The sequence below is a fragment of the Euprymna scolopes genome, chromosome 1 (assembly GCF_053919585.1).
Source record: "Euprymna scolopes isolate OS-2025 chromosome 1, ASM5391958v1, whole genome shotgun sequence".
Taxonomy (NCBI): Eukaryota; Metazoa; Mollusca; class Cephalopoda; order Sepiida; family Sepiolidae; genus Euprymna; species Euprymna scolopes.
In genome coordinates, this window is record NC_136482.1 from 105,078,753 (window position 1) to 105,102,500 (window position 23,748).

Below are 23,748 nucleotides of genomic sequence, written 5' to 3' on the forward strand. Positions count from 1 at the left end.
TTTCATAAAACCAATGATTTGTATATAAAAAAAAAATGTATAGCTCTATTAAGTAAGGTCCTAATATATTGATTGAAAGATGTAGACTATTAACTATTTTCGCAATGCAACATCGCACCATCGATTAGACGAATATAAACTTCCGATTAATATTCCCGTAAGTTACTAACTTCAGAACCAGAGGTATTCTATAGATTAAGTTTATTTTGCTACCGATGTTTTTTCCATCATGCGAATTCGTTCTTTATGTATGTATGTGACGGCCTACGCTTCTCAGAATCAAGTTGTCATCTGTGTGTATATATATATATATATATATATATATATACATACATATATATTACTTAATGTGTACATATGTAACCAGTGAACTATAATATATATACATATATATATATATATATATATATATATATATAGATATATAGTTTGAGGTTGCTATTTTCCAAAGGTAGGGTAACCAGTGAAATATAACGAGGTTCATACAAGAGTGCTCAATACAGATGTAGAGCACGTAACATTTGTCTTTATATGAGCAGTAGTTCGTTGCTACACAGTCATGAGCATGTTTCGGTCTACCAGTATTTACTAACTAGAGACCTCATCAGGCAACAACCAAGATTTAGAATTCCGTTTTCGAAAATAAGGGTTGTTGCCTGATGAAGTCTCTAGTTATAAATACTAGTATACCGAAACATGCTCATGACTGTGTAGCAACGAACTACTGCTTATGCAAAGACATATATATATATATCCACACACGCGCTCATGGTTACATAATTTTACTTATATACACATCTATCTATACATAAAAACATTGGTTTCTTTTATTTGTTCTTCAATCTGAACTGGTAAAAAGCAATAATAAAATTACATCTCAGTAAAGACACATAAACGCACAAAATCGAATATCGAGAGGAGGTGGGGTCGGCATAAATTCCCACTGGGCGCACATGTCCAAAATAAGCAATCCATTTCCTTTCCACTTTAATTCCGAATTATGAAGACGAAAATACTCGTGTCCAGGAGAAATGATCATGATGATAATATTTACAAGGGAAGACGTTCGATGTCGCAAAATACTCTCACTCACAAACAAAAGTCCCAAGACACCTAATCAAACAAAACACAACGGGAGACATCCTTCACCTGTCACAACTAACTTAGTCATATCCACTCCGTGGGAAGATACAGAAGTTCTATATCAAATAACTTGCATTATCATAATCACAAAATACGAGGAAGGCATGCGATTTAATGTTATTTTAGTGTATATAACAAAAAGTAAACTGAAAAGTTTAGTTTTAGAATGTATAAAATTTATATATATACTTAATATACTATATATATATATATATGTGTGTGTGTGTGTGTGTGTGTGTGTGTGTGTGTGTGTGTGTGTGTGTGTAGAAAAATATTTCAAATCAATAACCCATACTTTACTTAAGTATTGCCGTTATTTAAGACACTAGGTGGTTGTGTACATGATTCTAGTGAAATTGCGCATTTGTTGCAAAAAGCGCGACACTTTGCACGCTATTAGAGCAATTGCACATTGTACAAATTATCACTGTCTTATCAGAAAATAGTGGAGCAATTGTACATGTTTTTTAGAAGCGGTAAACTTTGCACACTATTGTAGCAATTGTATATATCATTTAAGAGAGTGATATTTTTTTACGATATTAAGACGATTGTAATGAAACTTTTCACGATATTAAATTAATTGTAGATAGCTTGCCGAAAGCGTGAGACTTTGTAAGATATTAAAACAATTATACATTTTCTGCTAAAAGCGTGAAGCGTTACCCATTATTATACATTTCGGCCAAAAGCACGGTATCATTTCCATGATATTACGACACTTGTAATTTGGCTGCTAAGACCGCGAAAGTGAACACGATATTGGGGCAATTGGGCATTATTTCCAAACCGATGCCTGATCATATGAGATTAAATTTGTTTTAGGAATTCATTTCTAAAAGTGGAATCTGAGGAAGAAACCAGAATACATTCTGCAAGTACAAGTTTGGTAATTTTTTTCCGAACTTTTCCAAACGCTCATCTGGTATCTGGAAATTTCACATTATAAAAATTGACTACAAAAATGTTTTCCCAAGTTTATAATTCTAATAAAATAGACATGCATCCACTATCATGGAGATATTTATATCATTCTTAAAAACAATAGGTCGCAAATAAAAATAATTTTCTTTTTTTAATGACAGTGACTTGTTAATGTAAAAATTGCAACGCTATACAATGTATATGATCAATTTATTTAAATTAATTATCTATATATTAATGTGGTTACTTTACACACAATCAAGTTCATGAACGTCTCTGAACTAAAACAATTCGGACGTTGAACAAAAACTTACAACCCGGAAATGTCTTAGTTTTCTACAAAAAAATTGCGGAAAGTAGCCGTTTAATAAAAGGTTAACAGTTTCTGTGCAGGGTTATCAATCTTGCGTCTATTTAACCCAGATATATCTTTTTAAAATCAACCTGTAATTTTATTTTATTGTTTTAAATCGTGTTTGTTTTTAGAAAATATAGTTTAAAATACCCGCTGAAATAAATACGAAAATTACAAAATGTTTAATTAAAAGCTTAAAATATGCACTAAAATAATCTTAATTCATAGATGTTCAAAGAAAATATTTTGGACGAAACAAAGTCGTTATATACTAGCAGGCTGCTCACAGTTGCCTGGTGAATTTCTAATTTTGGGGTTCCCCATACATGAAGTGATCTGTGAGATACTATATATATATATATATATATATATATATATATATATATATATATATATATGTATATATATATATTATTATACAAACAATATGGCGTCATTGTGAACAAACAGACAGACAGGAATACGAATTCATTGTAATAAATGATAATTACTATTGAAAATATTAATTGAACAGATGGTTAACAAATTTCTACAGGCTGATTCGTAAGTAACTCCATATTCTAAAAAACTATAATTCATTCAAATGCTGTAATGTTTCTCAAATATTTGTGTGTATGTTACTTAATGTGTAGTAATTAAAGCCACGTTTTGTGTTTTCCTTTCAGATCCGTTAGATGAATTTGCTTTTAATCTTGTTAATTTGTTTGAAATATAAAAAATGGCTGGACGTCTTACTCTACGGGAACGTGCTCAGATTGCACGTTACAAGGTTTAGAGATCTATTGTTCAAGTGTAAAGATGGTGGAGAACCACTAAGGGAAAACATGCTAAAATGGACCCAAAGTCAATCAAGACTTGTCATGCAAATTCATGAATGCAGGATCCGTAACTGATGTTCAAAGAAGTGGTCGCCCTTCCAAATTCAGGCAGCGTAAGTTGTTCAAAAAATGTTTACCCATAGCCTGTAGCCCGCAAGTCAATTCGACAAGTGTTTCACTGTGTACGTAATATGCTTTAGCTTAAATGACGTGCTTGGAAGCCTCACAACTGCCGAGCACTCTCTGCCGAAGACCGCGACATTCGTACGGAGTTTGGAGAGATGATGTTAGTTTGGTTTAGAGATTGGCTCAACCTCTGAAAAAATATTCTGTGGAATGATTAAGCTGTATTCCAAATAGGTGAGTTTGTAAACCGTCATAACTGCCACTAGTGGATGGAAGAAAATACTCGTTTTACCAATGAAAAACTGCAGAATCTACTCAGGATAATGATTTCGTGGGTCCCTTCATCCTTTGTGATAACACGAATGCCGAAAGGTACCTCATTATGTTGAGATGAAGTTTTGCCAATAATCACTGCTTGGGATAATATTCAAGATTTATTTTTCATGCAAGATAGTACTCCTTAGCACTTTGCTATTGTTGTTTATGAATGGCTTAATGCCCAATTTCCAGGAAAGTAGATGAGTAGTCGGGGTTCGCACGAATGGCTAGAGAAAGTCCTGACATAATACGTTGCGACTTTTTCTTTGGGGTTGGTGGAAAGAACAAGTTTAGCAAATTAAGAAGTCTGAGAAAACTATATACGGGAAGTTATTAGTTCCATTCTGCAAGAGTTTCTTGTGAAATCAGTTGACGCAGTTCATAGTCGACTTAAAAAGCTGGTGGCGACTGGTAATGTCCATATTGAATTTTAAATAAAAGTCCATGTAATATACTTTCTTCACATATTTATATATATGTAATTTATACTTCAAAAATATATTATAGTTATTTAAGAATAGGGAGTTACTTTCAGATCACCCTGTATACTAACTCATTCAATTAATAGAAATACGACATAATCGCGTTGGCACACCAGCTCTCGACAGATCACGGAAGTTAAGCAATGTTTAGCCTGGTTGGTACCAGATAGGTGACCATTTGGGAATTCTAGGCACTGTATGTGCTCTCCGCTTATCTCGGCATTTGTTTCTAGTCGTCCTGTAGATACACTTCACTTGCCACTGGTATTTAACAATGTCGACTCAGGAGAGATGTGGTTGCAGATTGCGTACCTCCTGCCACAAACATTTTACTCCCAGGCACCCCTTCGTGGGTATCCATTGTCTGTCAACGATTGAAGAAGCTCTTATATATATACAAGAAGTTTATATATATATATATATATATATATATATATATATATATATATATATATATATATATATATATATATATATAATCTTCTTGTTTTTCAGAGATACAGTGGCCCTAGGATACGGTTTTTGTCAGGTTACGATGTGGAATACGATGTTCTTAGGCCCCCGCTTACGGTATTTTTCCCGCCTTACGGTGTTATCTATAATGTTATTTGATTATATACATGCTTATTATATACTGTACTGTATTTTATTACTAACTTTAATGCAGTGTCCCGGGATTCTACTGTATATTGTTGCGTTTACCGAAATATTTCATTATTTACTAAACTAAAAAAAAAAAATGTTGAATAATACTCAGTTCACCATCAGAAATAAGATGGCGGCGATATAAACGTTTTATTAAATAGTGTACTTGATACCATTGCTGACTATTGACTCAGCATTACGGGTCAACGTATTTACTTACCTTTACACTCCATCAGACTTTGCGTTTAGTGTTTATAATGATGTGCAGTAATTATGTTTTGACAAAAATTAAATGCTGTAAAATACGCATAAACAACTCGCACGGATCAGTATAGTCCAGAGCAGAGCGCAACCTAGATAGTATGGGAAGAGATGCATATTGTTGATTGAAGAAAACAGCGCGACCGTAAGAGTTTGTGGAATTGCGAAGAGAAAACAACAATAAAATGATGCTGTTCATTGATAACGAGAGAATAACACACATAAAGAATAAAGCGGGTAAATATCTTTGTTTTCTTCGATTATGCCTTCTTTGTATACTTCAAACACTAAGTCGTATACAAAATATAAATCGCCACATCTCAAGGATGTTTTGTGGTGCATTAAGTAAATGTACAGATATACCAGGAAATGTTCCCGGCGTTGCCCGGTATTAAACGTAATTATCTAATATTAAAAAGGTAATATGTCTGTCTGTTTGCCTCTTTCTATATTTTCAAACTCTATCTCCACCGAAACCAGAAGTCGCAAAGCGGCCCCAGGGGCCTCAACTGATTGGATTCTTATGGATTGCTCTTTTATAGGTCCGGTTAAAGTAGTTTTTAAGGGGTTAAAAATGGATCCAAATTAAAAAAAAACTCGTTATGCATTTTGTACATTCATCTTAGTATTGTTAATTTTTCATCAGTTAATATGCGTGTCACGTTGGTACAGTGGTAACGTCACCAGCTTTGAGTGTTACAGTTTTGTTTTCGGTTTCGATTTTAGCTGATGGCACCAAATATTTGTTTTTTTTACTTTTTAAATCACGATTGTATAATAATATATACGAGATCTGGACAAATTAAATATCATATTTAAGCGTAGTTTACGACCAGACACAACCGCCCCCTTTTGTATCATATATGTGCTTACTTTGTAATTAATTCTCCCTAATTTTATCTTGCACGCATTTTGAGATCTTCCCCTTTATTTTCTATCATTCTTACTTTCTATGTTATCCTTAAGTTCACGATATATGGTATTTGCCCGTCTTCCACTCTCGTACATTTATGACATCTCGTATTTGTCCCCCGTCACACTCTTACATCTCGCATTTGTCCGTTTTTCCCTCTTACAAACGACATGTCGTATATATATATATATATCCGCCTTCCCCTCTCACACACTTACGACAACTAGTATTTGTTCCACTTTCCCTTTCACACACTTACGACATCTCGTATTTGCCCGTCTCCCCACTGTTGCACATTTACGACATCTCGTATTTGCCCGTCTCCCCACTGTTGCACACTTACGACATCTCGTATTTGCCCGTATCTCTCACACACACTTACGACATCTCATATTTGCCTGTTTCACCCTCTCACATACTTACAACATCTCGAATTTACCCGGGTTCCCCCCCCCCCCTCTAACACATGCTATTTTCTATCTGCCAGTCTCTCTCTCTCTCTCTCTCTTTCTCATATACACACACTTAGGATATCTAGTATCCGCCAGTCTCTCTCTCATACACATACTTACGACATTTAGTATCGGCCGGTCTCCCTTACCCAACTATAGAAAATCAATTCTCTCTCTCTCATATATATATATATATATATATATATATATATATATATATATATATACCTGTGTGCTTTGTTTGAACGTATCTGTTTATTTGTTTGTATGAGCTATCTAAATATACACGCCTTATATTTTATAACTTTTCATTCATTTTTAATTTTCTTCCTCATAGATGTAACTTAACGATTGACGTAAGCTTGGAAAGTTTATTGAAGCAAGTGATTTATGCCTGAAATTTTTCTTGTTCTTTTTGAATGAATCTCTTTTCTTGTCTTAATATAAGTGAAAGTTAACAACGAAGAACCTTTTATGTCGTAGAGACTAAATAACAAATTAAAACTCTGGTTATTTTGATTGCTGTTGCGTATGCTTTTTTTTGCTCTCAATTCTTATGGTTTGCCGCAATCTTTATGGTAGAAAATCTCGACAACAGAAATAAGGGAATCGAAATAATCTTGATAGAATAGTACGCACAAAAATAAAATTCGAGATTGAAAATAAAAAGAAAACATTTGTAAACAAGTAGGAATTACATGCAAGGTATTTTTTTTATATTTTATCATTTTTTTAAAATAATTTTAACAATTTTTTAGAAAAATTAAATATCTTTTCCTTTATCCTTTTTTTTTAATTTACACATTCTCCGAATAAAAAGCCCATGTTTTATATAAAAAAAACAAAATTTTTATCCGCCAGTCTCATTGAATTTCTGATCGAATTCAAAATATTTTTTTAATAAACCATACATTGAGCATTCTTTATCTGAAAACTATGGGAATATGAAATCCGTAATCGATCGGTTATTCATTGTATGTGAAATATTTGATTAAAAAAACACGCGCACTCTATTTACAATAGAAATATTGCCCCCAAACTAAGAATAGTTCAAAGGTATAACAACTCACGATATTCGATTACATGTCCATAAGTCAATTTCGTCTCGGTAACGATAGTACACACAACTGTTGTTGATACTGAATAAGTGAACGGACATAAATGAATATGTCATTAGTTTGTTTATGTGTGTATACATATATATTATTTGGCGTGTCTTCAAAGTAGTTTCACCGTATGAGTCAAGAGAACATATTGCAGTTTGTCTTTACTGCGGATTACCGTTAGTCCCAAGTGGATTAATAAAAAAAATGGTATTTAGTTTGTATTTACATTCAAACGTTAAATACTGCGAGTGTTGTATTAATTCACTTTTGATAATTTGATGTATCGTGAAACTACAGTATATTTTGAAGATAATCCAAATGTTTTCTCTGTTATTGTTTTAAAGATCCTTTCCGAAAGAGTGTTGATACAGTTTCTGTGTGTGCAATGTAACCGGAAGTTGATCCTTCATATTATATGCGAACATTTTACGACATTAGAAAATTCCAACGATTGTATTAAGAACAACGAGCACGGACATTTTTCATACACCCCCTCTCACACACACACTATATATATATATATATATATATATATATATATATATATATATATATATAATGATGGATTCCCCCGGAAATACTTTGTAGCTTACTTGCCATAAGTATAATTTCCATATTACTATGAAGTTGTACTTACGTACTGGACACTGGGAAAGAATAAATATATTAAGAACTAATGCTATATATATATATATATATATATATATATATATATATATATATACGTGCATATACATGAAGTAATATATTTGATTAAGAGTAATGTTTACTTTTAAGAGATACCCATGTTTTGCGTAGAAAAATACTGTATAAAACAGATAATATGGGATTCTAACAAAGGGAAACAACACTGACATTAATATGGAATGTATCTACTACGGAAAAAATGGTATCACTTTAAAAAGCAACATTTTATTATGATATATATATATATATATATATATATATATATATATATATATATGGGTGCCCTGTATATAATACAATAGTGCTTAATTCTTGAGGATTCGTGACAATAAAATACAGTGAATGCTTGAACAAATGTAATCGTATTTCAATGATAGATCTCAATTAAAGAATGATAATTTTTTTTATATGCTAATGATTCACCACTTGTCAAGGGTCAATGAGATGGATGGATTTGACAGTTGAATGATGATGATTATGAATACTATGAATTGGATTTTCTATCTTTACATACTATCCACTCAAAACACAGAAAACAGCTACTATTCTCCCTCTGTCAAAAACGAGGCCCGTGGAATGTGAAGGCTAAAGGAAAAAAAAAAGACAAATCGAGAAAACGAAAATTAGGAAGTTTTTGAAAATAAAGCTAAATTTCATGTTTTACTCCACTTTTTCTTTTTCTTTTTTCTTTTCTTTTTTTTTGGGGGGGATGAGATCTATAATTGAAATAATTCATTCGCTAGATGTTTATAAACATATGTCACTTTTTGATATGAGGTTACTTGCCAATTTGTCTTCTAACACTTACTGGAAAGAAAGAATATAGGTATTCATATATGCCTCATGTTTTAAATGGTTTTCGACTATTTTCAGATAAGCGAATGCTCATGCTGGGTGTTCTTTTTGAAATTGTTAGAACAAATTATTAACACAAGTAATTAACACAATTAGCATCAAACAATAACGTCCTTTAAGCCGTATTCATGTACTGGCTCAGCGTAAGTCGGTTCCTCGGTGGGAACGGAATTGTAATTGTATATATCAGCCGCCCTATCAACATCTCGTTGGTAGGCTTTCCTCAAAAACTGAGAGTTCGAGTTCGATTGCAAACTCGGGCTCGAATTTGATTGCAAACTCGGGCTCGAGTTTGACTGCAAACTCGGGCTCGAGGTCGAGTCCCGTGTTTGGTTATTATTATCTACAGGCGTCATTCTATTCAAATTCGCTGCTTCGTCGGCCTCACGCTGGAGTTGCAATTGACTGCTTCCCCAGGCTGGCCGGGGTTGGGTAACTGCGTACAATTGGGAAGTGGGATACTGTTGCTGCTGTGGGGGCTGCTTCGCGTGCTGGATGGTTGAATAGGTGTACTGAAGAAGGGGTTGGTTGTGCTGGTGAGAGTAATGTTGACCAGTCGAGTCGAGAGGCGACACCATAGGTGCCGGGTAGATCAGTTGGGTCTGTGGCATAGATGGCCGAGTAGGAAGAGTAGTAGATGGTGACCTGCTGCTCCAGTAGATAGGTTGTGCGCAGGCGACGCCGACCAGCGAGCCGCCTACGCCGGAGAGAATCGGTCGTGTGTTGCTGTTGTTGGTGTTGTTTGCTAAGCTGAACTTGGAAGATATGATCGTATTTTTGGTGTTGGAGGGGTAGTTCGGATCTTGCACCTTTGGTCGGAAGGATCCCCTCACGTACGGGTTGGTCTCTACGTTCGTGAGGTACGACCGTTGCTTGTGCGCTCGAGCGTCGTTTCGAGGCCTTTGAAAGATGTAATGGGAGGTGGATAATGATCGGGAGTTATCTGCTGTCAGAAAAAAAGAAAGAAAGAAAGAGATTAGAACAAGGTAGGCAATAAGACATGAGATCATATATTTAGAGATAAAACTGAACACTACGTTAAAACAAACAAGAACATTATACTTTTAAACGATAATTCTCCCTGTTTTGATAGTCGTTTTAATGACGTTTTTATGGCTTGCGCAAGGCAATATATTAAAACAGCTATTAAAATAGGCGGAATCGTTGATTTTAAAACTAAACTAAGCATTGACATAAATGAAAGTTCTATAGCACATAACTTAAGTATATTGAAAACACATACAAAATTTGACGAAGCTATAATGATACACGTTATGTATATATTTACATTTTGTCTGTAACAAAACAAATTACAGCGTTCGATGCAAACTATGTACGTATTTATTTACTACGTCTATTTCAACACCTTATTTGGACAAATCTGATTTCAATAAAACTATTCCCGTTAAGGATAATGCGTCACATTAAGTGGCGGCTCATCCCTAAGATTATTGGGGGTGCTGTTATAAAGAAAACACCTATTTTTTTAATATTGTGTAAAAATAAAACAAACATAAAATTATGCATAATTTATACGTATGCACACGTATAAAAATACAATAACTTAAAGGAATCCTAAATAGATGTAAATATTTTACTTATTACATTCATTTGAAAGTAAACTCCATTCTTCTTGTTTTAATTTGTGAGAAAAGATTGATAATTTTCTCCTTAACTTCTGAATGACTGCTGAAGAACGTTTTTATCAATTGAAAGCACTGCAAGTGCATTTAGTCTTTCGCAACCCATGGTGTTCCTTAGAAAAGTTTTTATTCTTTTCAGAGTTGAAAAAACAACGTTCTATCTCTTATGTAGTCATGGGAATTGTCAAGATAATTTTTATGGGTTTTGTGATTTCATTAAGAACATCGTTTAAATTGTTTTCCAAAATAAATTTCAGGAGATCAATTACTTTGCAATACTCATGGATATCTGACCTACTATAAAATATTTCTAGCTCAGTTTCAAACTTTTCTTTGTCAATCATGGAATATGCTTCAGTTGTCAAGGATGTCTCTTCTGTAGGTAGTTTTTTTTCTTAAAACTAGCAAAGCTTATCTTGTTAAACAATTTAGCAAGTATTAAATGTTTAGTTGAAGAATATCTGTCCGTTATATCAGCAGATATATAGTCACACAGTTCTTTAGCTTCGTCCTTGAGTGTTTGTGAAGAATTTTCACAGTATTTGGTGTTTCTTATCTCTAAAATAGCAGTTTTGAAATTTGTTATGTATTCATTGACTTTATATATGCTAATTTCCCGAGAAATAATTTCAACATGAGACATAATTTTATGAAATAGCTCAAATCAAAATATGAAATTTTCATCGTTCAAATATTTCAGAATTCCTGTCGCTTCTGCAACGGTCTCATCTACATATGATGTTGACTGAATTTCAGTGACAGTTTTTTTATGCTTGAACATTTTCATGAACTCTATTTATGTATGTTAAAGTTCCACCTTGTGGCGGATGGACGTAGAATGCTTACATCCAGATGCTTCTTGAAAAATGGACAGACGCTGTGGTGATCTAGAAAAGAAAGTCGGAATAGCCAAAATGTTAGAGATAAATATTCTAGAATTTCGTGTAATGCTTGCTGCATTCCTCATTATTAAATTAAGTTGATGCGCATAACAGTGAGTGAAATGCGCATTACTATAAACTGCTTTTATTTTCGCCTGAGCACCAGCTTTTTTGCCTTTCATGACATTTGCATCATCAAATGTCTGAGCTATCAGTTTTTGGCAATTCCCTTGAAGGATTATATCTAATTGTTGTAGAATACATTTTGATATCCTATCAGCGGTTTGATTTTCTGGAATAAAGAATCCCCAAATGCGTTCAAGTATTTTTTCATCCAAGACGTACCGTAAAACAATGATCATTTGTGTATGTTCAGACACATCTGTTATTTCATCAGCTATGACAGCTACAAAGGAAGCTTTGCTAATTTCTGCCCTTATTTCATTATGGAATATTTGTAAAAGACAGTCAAGTATGTCATTCTGAATAGTCTTGGAAACACCTTTGAAGACATTAATGGTTTCTAAGTGATTCTTTAAATCTGGATCTAATTAAGATGCAAAATTTAAAAATCCTCTAAATACACTTGGATTTACTGAATCATCTTTTTCATCATGTCCTCGTGAGGGAATTTCAAAGTTCCCACAAAAGAAAATGCAATTTATTATTTTAGATAAAATTTCACGGTTCTTCTTAACATTCATGTTATGATGATTGATTGAAAGTCTGCAGGCCTCACTAAGTTTTGCTTTAATATTTATGGTCCCCAAAATTGATAGGGAAACTACATTGTCAACGTGCTTCTCATGCTTTTCAGTTCTATCTTTCATTTTGCTAATAGTTCTGAAACTATCTTTTGTCCATGTTACATCACCCCCAACAACAAACAAGGAAAGCAGAACAATGCCTTTTTTAGTTCACAGCCGCAAAGCTAACTTTTCCGTTGGTACCATTAAAGCTACGAATATACACTTTGTTGTTGCTAATGCCTGGCTGAGATATTTGAATATCAGGCGTTGAACGGCTTCTTTTCTTAATTACAACTTTATCATGGAGAGACTGCTGTGAAAACTCAATCTGTTGAAGTTCATTTACCGTCGCAGAAGTTATTTCTTGGGGGTGCAAGGAGACCATGGTTAAATTCTTTTTATATCAATTATATTGGGAAAGGTAAGTACTAGGTAGTCTATTAGTAGAATATCAATTAGGGTAGAAGGAATACAATGTTTATGTGATCCTCTTTTTTGCGATTCTACTGAACCGGAAGTTCTGAGTTGAATCATACTTTTATAACTTTTAGATCACAGATTTTTATTAACGAAAAAAGTTTTACTATTTAACAACGGTTTTATTCATAAAAAGCTTGTTGTTAATTAAAAATAGGCGTATAAAAAAATAAGCTGGTCATTAAAATTGCTTTTTTTAATACAAATATTTTTTAACTTTGCCATTATAAGCCCTCGAAAAAGGGGTAATACGCAAAAACATTTTAATAAAAAAAATCTATTTTAAATTGTATACACTTTACAGAGTAATAAAAAAATATACAAATATATTTCTTTTAAACTTTACAGATTAAATAAAATTTTACCGCAGGCAAACAAATGAAAAACATTGTTTAAATACATTTTATTTACAATTTTTTAATAATTTATTTTTTCATAAAATAAAATCTTTGCCTGCAAACGATGGAAAAGTTAGGAGATTACCATTTAAAAATGGTTTTATTGGATAACAGTTTTATTTCAAATTTAAAAATGTGTGTTTATAACAAAACTTTGTAAATAAAATATAGAATAAAAAAGTTTACATGTTTGTACTATGAGCAAACAAAAAAAAAATTAAAGATACATGATTTTATTTACAAATCTTTTTACAACTTTTTATATAAAAATAAAAACAAACTTTGCTATTTACTAAGCTTATTATAAAAACGGTTTTACATACTCGTCTTGTTATTGCACATTTTAATTAAAAAACTTTGTTCAAAGTGTAAAACTTCTTGCTTTGTCCTCGTGGGATGTAAATAAATGCTAAAGCTTTATATATATATATATATATATATATATATATATATATATAATGTGTGCGTATATATATATAATGTGTGTGTATATATATGTGTGTGTATGTATATATATATATGTGTGTGTATATATATATGTGTGTGTGTATATATATGCGTGTATATATATGTGCGTGTATATATGTGTGTATATATATATCGTGTGTATATATATATGTATGTGTGTATATATATATATGTGTGTGTATATATATATGTGTATATATATGTGTGTATATATATGCGTGTGAATATATATGTGTGTATATATATGTATATATGTGTGTATATATATGTGTATATATATGCGTGTGAATATATAAGGCAAAAACATTTCTAACTAAAATGTATTTTAAAAAATAAACTTTTCTTCGCTTTTCTATTAAAAAAATGTAAATATTTTTTATTCTGTAAAGTTAAACTACTACAAAATAAATAAATTTTAAACTACTTAAAAATACAAATAAAATAAGCCATATAGGTAAAATAAAAAGTAACATTGGTAACTTCAAGGCTAAAAGCCCGAACACTTTTAATTAAAAAAAAAAAAAGTTTGGCATATTATATATTTTTGTCTGCTTAAATCGCATTTAAAAGTGTGGGATTTTTTTTTTAAGGTGGAGATTTTATTTACAAGAACACGTTACACTTTTTAATAATAATAATAAAAAGAAAACATTTGTAAACAAAGCTTCTTAAAAAAAAAAAAAATAAGCGTAAACGCGCAAACACCGCGTTTGGAACTGCGAAAAATACAGTTCCGATTTGACTCATATTAACCGTTCTAGATCGGGCATGCGCACAAGCGAATTTCACTAAGAATGTGTAACTGAATTTCGCAGCCACAAGCAAAGTTTTGCTTTTATGCTTATATGAGTATGGGGACAATTATCGACATTAAGCTTCAGGATTATATATATATATATATATATATATATATATATATATACAATTAATATGATATATTACCACATACAAAGAAAAAAATAAACGTATTCTTTTTAACGTGTATCGATAATAATGAGTAGAAATGACTTGGGGGTGCTGCAGTTCCACAGCTTCAGGCACGAGCCGCCACTGGTCACATTTCTTTTTAGAACATTTAAGTAATAAGTCTGTAGATGACTATATCAATTCCCTCGGATTTGGGTTGAGCTCTCTTAAGTAAATCGACAACTTTACAATATTGCTCATTGGGTAAAAACAAATCGTGCTCTCCGGCATTTTGAATGGCTGCATTGTTGGCACGTGAAAAAAAAAAGGTTTTTTTTCTAAAACTGATTAAAATCGATTATTCTTGAGCACCCTTTTTTCCAGAAAGCTTGACTATTATCATATGAATAGGAGAATAATATTTAAAAAATTCTGCTATTTTTCAAAGAATTTTACATTTTAAATTTTCCAAGAGTAAGAACACTATTCACCGTCATTTTTATCTCGATTGATAGCACATTTATGTATTTTTTTACAAGACTTTTGAATAATATTTTGTCTAAATAAGATTAGGTTGATTTGCCATAAGTATATGCAAGAATATTATCACATTACCTACGTACCTGAATTTTACACAATTCTATCTTTTATCTCATTATTTCATGGCGAAATTTAAAAAAAAATCCAAATTTAATGATAGTTTCCAAGAAGTTACAGTAGCCTTTACATGAACGAAGTCATTAAGTCCTGTAAATTCCCATGCAATTTTACGTTTGTTTTGATGATTAAATGAAGAATCAACTTTTTAAGGATTTAATTCTTTTTTTCATAAGTGATATATATTTGTTGCCTAGATAATCTCCAAAGTAAAGCAACGAGAAGGCTGGCCAGTACCAGATGGGTGACCATTTTATGAATGCTAAGCCTCGTATGTGTTGGAGACAACTCCTGCATCTAGGATCACGTTTGGTTGTCTTGATCCTGTCTTGCCATTCGGACAAAGTTTTTTTTCTGGGCGAGAGGATGTGGTCGATGCAAGTCGCTCACACTTTAAACTAAGTCAAGCACAAGTCAGAGCAATAAGGAAATGGGGAGTTAACAAATGTTTTTAAATACAAAAAAACCGTTTGAAGACCTTTTATAGTATACCATAGGTGAGAAAATAGCACATATCGACGTAAGAATCATCGTATTTTTAGCAAAATGCGCAGTTATTTACTGATTTCTTTTCTTTTCTTAATTTTTTCCTATTTAATGGTATATTAACAATATTTTGCTCACTAAATGAAAATTATTAATTTAATTTTCAAAGATTAAAACGGTAGTGTTTTTCTAAAAATAATGCATATATATATATATATATATATATATATATATATATGATATATATATATAATATATATATATTGCTAATCGGAAAGAATGATTAACATATTACAAGAATTTCACACTTATAAACACAATGGATGAAAAGTTAAACTCATTAAAGTTCTGATTTTCAGCTTTAAAATCTGAGACATGCGCAGTTGCTTTTTTGTTATTGTTTTGTCTACAACCCTTACCCTATCCACAATACAATATATTTTGTTCAGTTTCGGCTGATTATTTTAAGCATATTTGTAACCAAAAATTAAGGGGGTTTTATAGGCAAATATATAGATTATCAAAAAAGTACACTCTTATAAAGCCTATTTTCACTTTATAATCGGTGAAAATTTCGTATTCATCGGATAATTACTTGACTTTTGGTAGATTATTAAAGAGAGACTCTGTAAAAAATACTTATTCCCTACTTCTGTTATGGCTGTGCCTACGGCTTATATTCTACAAGTGCCAGAAGATATCGTAGGGTTGAGACACGTGCATGTCTTACCGCACAGACGAGCTGTGATATAACGAAAGTATATTTGTAGATGACATTAGAATATCGATATCTAGATGGGTTAATGCTATTAAGGACAGGGCAATTCCAAAGGAGCACATCTTTGGCACTATTAAAAATGTCTGTTTAACTTACTAAAATATAAACGTTCTAGAATGTATAAGAAAAGTCAATTCCAAGTGAGATGTAATGTAATCCTGAGGGTCAATGCTTTAATTTCTATTTACAATTTATTTTCATCCCCCCTCCCGTTTTTATAAATGTGAATTCTTCATATCTAGACACATATTTTTGCATAGTATTTAAGAACAACAAAGATATACTACTCTGTACAAGAATTGAACTCAATGAGACATGTGCTAACTACATTTTTTATTTCTCACATTCAATCACTTCTCGCGCCATTCGCTTTTACGCGGACGTACAAAAATATACGAAACTCGTTGCTTTGGTTATTGTCATGTGCTAAGAGGTCTTCACACAGGACATCCTCACTGACTAATATCGCCAATAACAGCCTGCCGTGATTTGTGGTGTCTGGGAGAAAAAAATCCCCTCAGATGTCCAATACTCCCGACCTTAATGGTTTTGCATTATCGCAAACAGCCATTTACCATTGGCTAGCTGGATGTTCGGCGTTGCCCGATTGTACAATACGCTTAAACATGATATTTTTATTTATGCAGATTGTGTATGTATTATTATAGAATCAATCGTGAAATAATTTGCCCGATGGACTAATTCGCAAAAAAAACAATAAGACAAAACAAAACAATGAACAGAACAAACAAGCAAATGATTTGCTGCGATTTTAACTGGTACCTCTTTTTTTATAGTAAATTTAACTCATTAATAAGAAAAATTAGAATAAAATGGTGAAGTACACCAGGGCTTGAACAGGGGATCAATCGATCTATAATTGAATGCTCTACCACTGATCTATGTCTCCAAATGTCAATACTTCTATTATTTAAAAAGAAATGATTTCCTGAGATTTTATTATCTGCCTTGACCGATGTAACGTAAAATATTCCGCTGTAAAAATTATTCGTTTTTTAAGACAGAAAGACTATTTTTAAGATTGGATTTTTTTAAAAAATTATCTTTGTGTGAAATCTTTAAAAGATAGGTTCAGCCGTTACGGAACCTATGAGGAAGGAACTCACACGCGCACCCACAAAATGACTTATATAATAATAGATAAATAGATAGATTGCTCGCTAATAATGACCCTTGATATTCACTGGCGTTTGAGTGGAAATAAACCACCCCAAAGTACCAGTTCATTGCACTCTTTTTATAGAGATCTGATTAATGCCCCCTTCCCTTGATCTTGCATTTTTACTTAACTCTTTAGTTATTTGTACTATTATTATTTTTATTTCATGTTTTAAGGATTAAGTGTATACATTTAACAAATATTCCTGATTAACCGTAATATACGTTTAAAATAAATACGTGACACTGGCGCTTCTATAAACAACGTATAACAGAAATAACTCTTTAAAAATCTCTCCATCAGTGTTAACAATACATTATCAAATTGCAGATATTACGAACAATACTTTAAAACAAATTTGTTACAAAAAACGTACTAGAAAACTTGAAATAAAGTTTAATATAATTATTGCAAAGACTGACTCGATATCGATTAGAAAATGAACAGCAAAGATAAAACGAAATAGACAAATACGCGGCGTTTAATATGGATATTATCAATGTGCCCATAAAAACCGGGCAACAAAGAAGTTTGGAAAGATACAAGCAGGGGTTGGTGGGTGGGGGTGAAAACAAATTACATTCAAAACGTCTGATTTTTAGGAAGGAAAAACCCCCCCAATGAACTGAACTATTGCTACCAGCATTAACAATAAATGAATATGAACATGGGAGACAAAAAAAAAAAAAGCTAGAAACAATCGCAAAATTTATTACAAAATACAAATATAAATGAAGCGGACTTGGACTAATAATACATAATTTTAATGTCTCGCCATATTGTTGGATTATATTTTTTTTACAAAAATGGCGCCAAAGGGAAACTGGCACCATGCCAATACGCAAAAATAGGCACGAAAAATAAATAATATAATAACAATTATCTGAGATATATATATATATGCATCTCGATTAAATAGAATGTAGCTTGGATATAATCATAGTGCAGTACCTGTAACTGTTACTGGTCTGTAACTAGAATCTTTGTCAGCTCTCTGAGGTTCTATATCTGGTACAAAACCTTCTCATTAATTTATTGACCTTGGTCGGACATCCATTTATACAGGTCACTAAAATATTTCTCTTCATATAATCTTAGTATATATATCTAAGTTTGTATGCCACATGTGCAGCAAATCTACAAGTTAATAAGGTTTCACTTTCGGCACCCTTGTAACTCTCACTTATTTTGTTCTTTACTTCTCACATTTGATGAGCGATATTTCTGACAAAGGGAAGAAAGTTACTGTTTTCTTGGTCTGAATCTATCCGTCTTACACTCGTCGCTGACCTTGAAATAGCATTTCTTTTCAAGTTCTTTACATCAAGCTGCTTCATGCCTTGTTTGACGCGATTTTCAAAATAAATATATATCGTTGGCTTATGAATTATTCGAGTGATTACATTGACTACATCAAAGTTATCTCCCTGGACTTATACTAGCCAATTATAAGAATGCACTCTCCTCTAAGAAAGACCAAAAAATAATTCTGCTGATGAATGTAGAACGGGATATACTCTCAATGCGTTCGGATGTTTCGTCCGGTTTGTACTTGGAGCGAGCCTTTGCTTCTGGCAGGCATATTCTAGTCAAATACACACAATCTCAGAAACCTAACCAATATAAGTAACATTTACTTATACCACTGTTCTTGTAGCTTCCCTATACTCTAACTTTGATCTCAGCAACACATATCTTCATCGATTGTATTCGGATATTACTACTTTATTTCTGTAATAGCTATTTATGTAATCTTACCCCCTTGAATACCATATCGTGTACCATTTTATATTTTCGAAACCCTTCTAGATAAATTATCCAGTACAATCGAAAAATTGATAGAGCAATCCAATTTACTCACAAACCTTCGGTCCTATATTTGTTTGTCTACGGACACAATTGAAAACCAATCCCTATCCAAAAGTAAAACTACTTTTTTTCGAGCAAAATTTTGCGAGAAATCAATCTTATATTTGGATTATTTACAATAAAGTCGTTAGTCTATGCTCGAGTAGGATATTCATAGACGGCAAAAACTTCCATTTGTTTTATAATTAAATATTTTTATTTTAGAATTTAAAAATAATTATAATGTATGATTCATGGCTGGAATCATATACCAAGGTGTCTTCATTTACCCCTGTCTATTAAATATAAATGAAAAAAGTTTATTTCAATCCGTAAAAAACCTAAATGCATATATTTTATTTATATATCTAAAGAATTGCTTGATATTAACATGGACATTACCTTCATTTAGTTTTTGTCTTTAAGCAGGTTGTATTCTAAGAGCCATTTATTCTAGGAATATCATATAATTATAGTATATTTAGAATATTCTATGGCAACTTTATTTAGCATTAAATAAACAGTAGTGCCGTAAAAATACTTAATTTCTACAAGATATGAAAAATTATAAAGATGTAAAAAGGAAGAACGGGGAAAATATGATCGGACATTAGTTTCTGATTCGAGTCTCAAGAGTTTCTTAACTCTATCCATGTTATAATTTAAAGAAGAGTAGAAATAAGAATAGAAAGTGAATCTTGAGTTTACTTTAAGTAGCCTCGTGGCTCTTGCTGCCTTTATTTTATCCTTAGATCTTTGAATGTGAAGATTATTACGACAAATAGGGAACGATTGCTTTTTCTGGATTAGAATCTATTCCATCTAATGCTTATAGTTGGCAAGTTTTGGACGTTGAAGTACTATCTTTTAGTGTCTTGCATCAAGTAGTTTCATAACTCTCTTGAGCGATTTCCATTAAAAAAACAAAAACAAACAAAAATCTTTGCATAATAATGCTATGTCATCTCGAATTCGAAACGCAGTCATCGTTCTGGAATGCAAACGAAATAGTGTCGCGTTAGTAACAAACGTTAAAGCGTAATAAAACAATTGTTAATCAAGCGTTTTTATTTGGTTAGAACGAAAACGCACACAAAATTGACAAACCACACCTCGTAGAAACACACACACACCAAAATACCCACCTCTAAAAAAAAGATCTAGAAACCAATTGCCCAATTTATTAATTTAATAAATACAGTAGAACCCCGCAATACGGTATTAAAAAATCGAAACAAAAATAAAGTACAATACATAATATGTATATAATCAAATAATGTTATGAATAACACTGTAAGGCGGTGCAAATATTGTAACCAGGGTCCGAGAAAACATCGTATTCCACATCGTAACCCGAAAAAAAGTATCCTAGGGACATCGTATCTCGGGGGTTTACTTACTCAATTTTTAAGCGTACCGATGTTCTATTCACCCGATTCTTATTGCAGTAATGTTAGACATGTAGCTATTTACAGGGGGAGGGAGCCTATCCAGAGCGGGGGGGGGCTCTGGAAGAACACAAACATTTGAGAACAAACTTGTCGGCATTTCGACACGGCAGCAACCGGCAATAAAATACCTTCCTTCCGAACGAGGCAGCAGTGCCTGAGTGGACTGAACCTGGTTGTATCATATCTTCACAATTAAGTTTGATGGTACACAAGCATCCAAGTTGTCAGAATTGCTGATCTGAATTTGCTGATCTGAATACTAAAAGTGCGTTCTACACGTTTCAAGAGATTTGATTATTTCGATTAGAGTTCTAATACTGCATGTTATTCTGAACAGCGTTACGGTTTACGTAATCTGCTGCCTTTTCAGGAAAGTTTTGCCGAACTCTGGAACCTCTGCGGAGTTTCGAACGGAACTGTTCCAAAAGTTTTCTGCAGCAGTTAACACGATATAAGACTTTGCATATTCCGCGATCGTCCAACAATTCCCGGGAATAACAGCGAGACCATCGGCAAATAGGGACGTCAATAAAAATGTCCAATCCATTCAACGATATGTAAAAAAAAACGACGTCTGTTTAGAGGAGAGAGCAACTCATGAAAAATACGGAGTGTAGTTCCAGCGGGCAGTCTCAGAATGTAATTTTATGCGGGGCATTAACTCTAGCCTGAGTAATGACCGCTATTTCACTTTTCTTCTGCGATTGAGTTTTCCTCACAGTTTACGAGGTTATGTTGTACCCAGCTTATGTTTTGTTATCATTCATTTCGCATGAGAACTATTGATCGAATAGTACGAAGAATTACCGCCGGATATTGATCATTGGACGTAAGTTTTCATTAAATTTTGAAGATTATCTTCATCCGGTAATTTTTAATGTATAGTATAATTATTAAAAACGCACACGAAAAATTGTGGTTTATCTTTGTATTAACGATAGTGACATTTTTACATATTATATGGCAATGACATGGTGTAATAATCACAGCACACGAACTGTGTACTGTATGTGCCAGGTTCCGGTTCTGCCACAGTTATTGCACCATTATAACTAATACCATTTGGAAAAATATTATATATATATATATATATATATATATATATATATATATATATATATATATATATATACCATCTACGGCTATGGATTAACTACACTAGACAGCTAGATGGACACTAGACAGCCAAGTCTTGGTTTTGTAACTAATTTAGGAGAAAGAAAACCTGGAAATACCACTAGTTTTTTCTGCTTAATCCTGTATTGTTTCCATTCGTTTTGAATACTGTGTATCACTAGAATCGAGCAATGCTGACCTAGTGAAGTGTGATTAGAGATTGTGCAACTTTTGCTTCACTATGTACTCTTCACACAAGAAGTCTGGCATGTGCCTCTAGAGAGTGAAATATATATTTTATCACTGCATATTAATTTAACTATCATTATTGCTACCAACACTATTATTATTTCTACAATTAATATTGTAATTGCTATTATTATTGCTACTATCAGTATTATAATTATTATTTTTATATTAACGATTATTTGAATTGAGACAGTTTCTGATAATGTATGTTTCTTTTATTTCCTTGTAATTTGTAATGTTTATAAAATAAGTGAAATATGTTATCATCACCGAACTTTTACTTGGAATCTTAGTAAAAGGCACGGAAGAAGGGCATATTTTTATTCATATATGAAAAATAATTGAAAAAATAAAATAATTCCAAATGTTCTCTGAAACGATCGTACGTCAGAACATTATTGACCTTTAATTCTTTGAACTGTAATAAATGGTGTAAATCACTGTCTATCTCTTATATTGTTGTCTTTCGTTTTTCTACCTTTTTTCTCCTTCAATAACATTTTATTCTTTTTAGTTTTCACCTTTCCACACTTAAACTCTGAACTCTGTTTTGAAGTTTAAAGTTTAGGTTTGTTTCGTGTATTTCTTCATAATTCGAAGCTGTTTATGACAAAGTACGATAACTTGATAGAATAGGTTTTGTTATAATTTTAAGACCTAACGAAGGAAATCACATTTAACCTATCAGCCTTTTTTTTTTTTTAATGGCACCCATGCTATCCCCTTGTCAAATTGTTAATACGGGTGAAATCTAAAACGTACACATGTAAAAGCTCTTCTTTCCACCCTTCTCTCTCTCTCTCTCTCTCTCTCTCTCTCATACACATTTATTTTCAGCGTTTTTATTTCTGTTTTCTTACCTTCCAATTTTTTTTATTGTCACTCCCTCTCTTACCAAGTCGAAACTTTCCTCCTCTATCTTTCTTTGTACTTCTTCTTACTCCACATTTTCTGATATTCTTCATCTTCCTCTATATTATATTTCATCCTTTTAGTTCGTTCTATCCTCTCGTTATTTAGTCCGAGCCCTCTCCCTCCCTTCTTCCTTCTCCTCGTTGCTATATACCTCCATCACTCTTTCTTTTCGTCAGGCTGTTTCACATTCTCTCACTCTCGCACAACTTTGTAACATTTTATTCTCCTTTTTTATTCTATCATTTTTCTTTTCTTTACTTTGATCAACGAATGCGCATTTGCTTAATGGCCCCATATGTCTTCTCTCCTACCCACCAATTCCATGCAATCTTTTATTTTGCTACGGCATTTCTCGTTCTTTTCTTTTTTTTTTCGCTCACCCTTGCATTAAATTCCTTTCCTTTTGACAAACACAATCGACTAAAGTTCAATAATTCACAAATCAAAGCTTATATCAAAGC

The 23,748-nt window shown here is 32.5% G+C and overlaps 1 protein-coding gene across 6 annotated transcripts in view; it reads right to left on the bottom strand.

Moving 5' to 3' along the window:
• Positions 1-8,861: 8,861 nt before the first annotated feature.
• LOC145263121 (protocadherin-7-like) overlaps positions 8,862-23,748 on the bottom strand; it is a 391,269-nt gene continuing 376,382 nt past the window's right edge. For 5 of the 6 annotated variants that reach the window (XM_080120104.1, XM_080120197.1, XM_080120279.1 and 2 more), the window contains one exon: positions 8,862-10,031. In XM_080120104.1, the coding sequence (XP_079976230.1) occupies positions 9,184-10,031 (848 nt within the window). In that variant the 3' untranslated portion in view covers positions 8,862-9,183. The remainder of the gene's footprint in view (positions 10,032-23,748) is intronic. The other variant, XM_080120396.1, reaches the window with a different exon arrangement.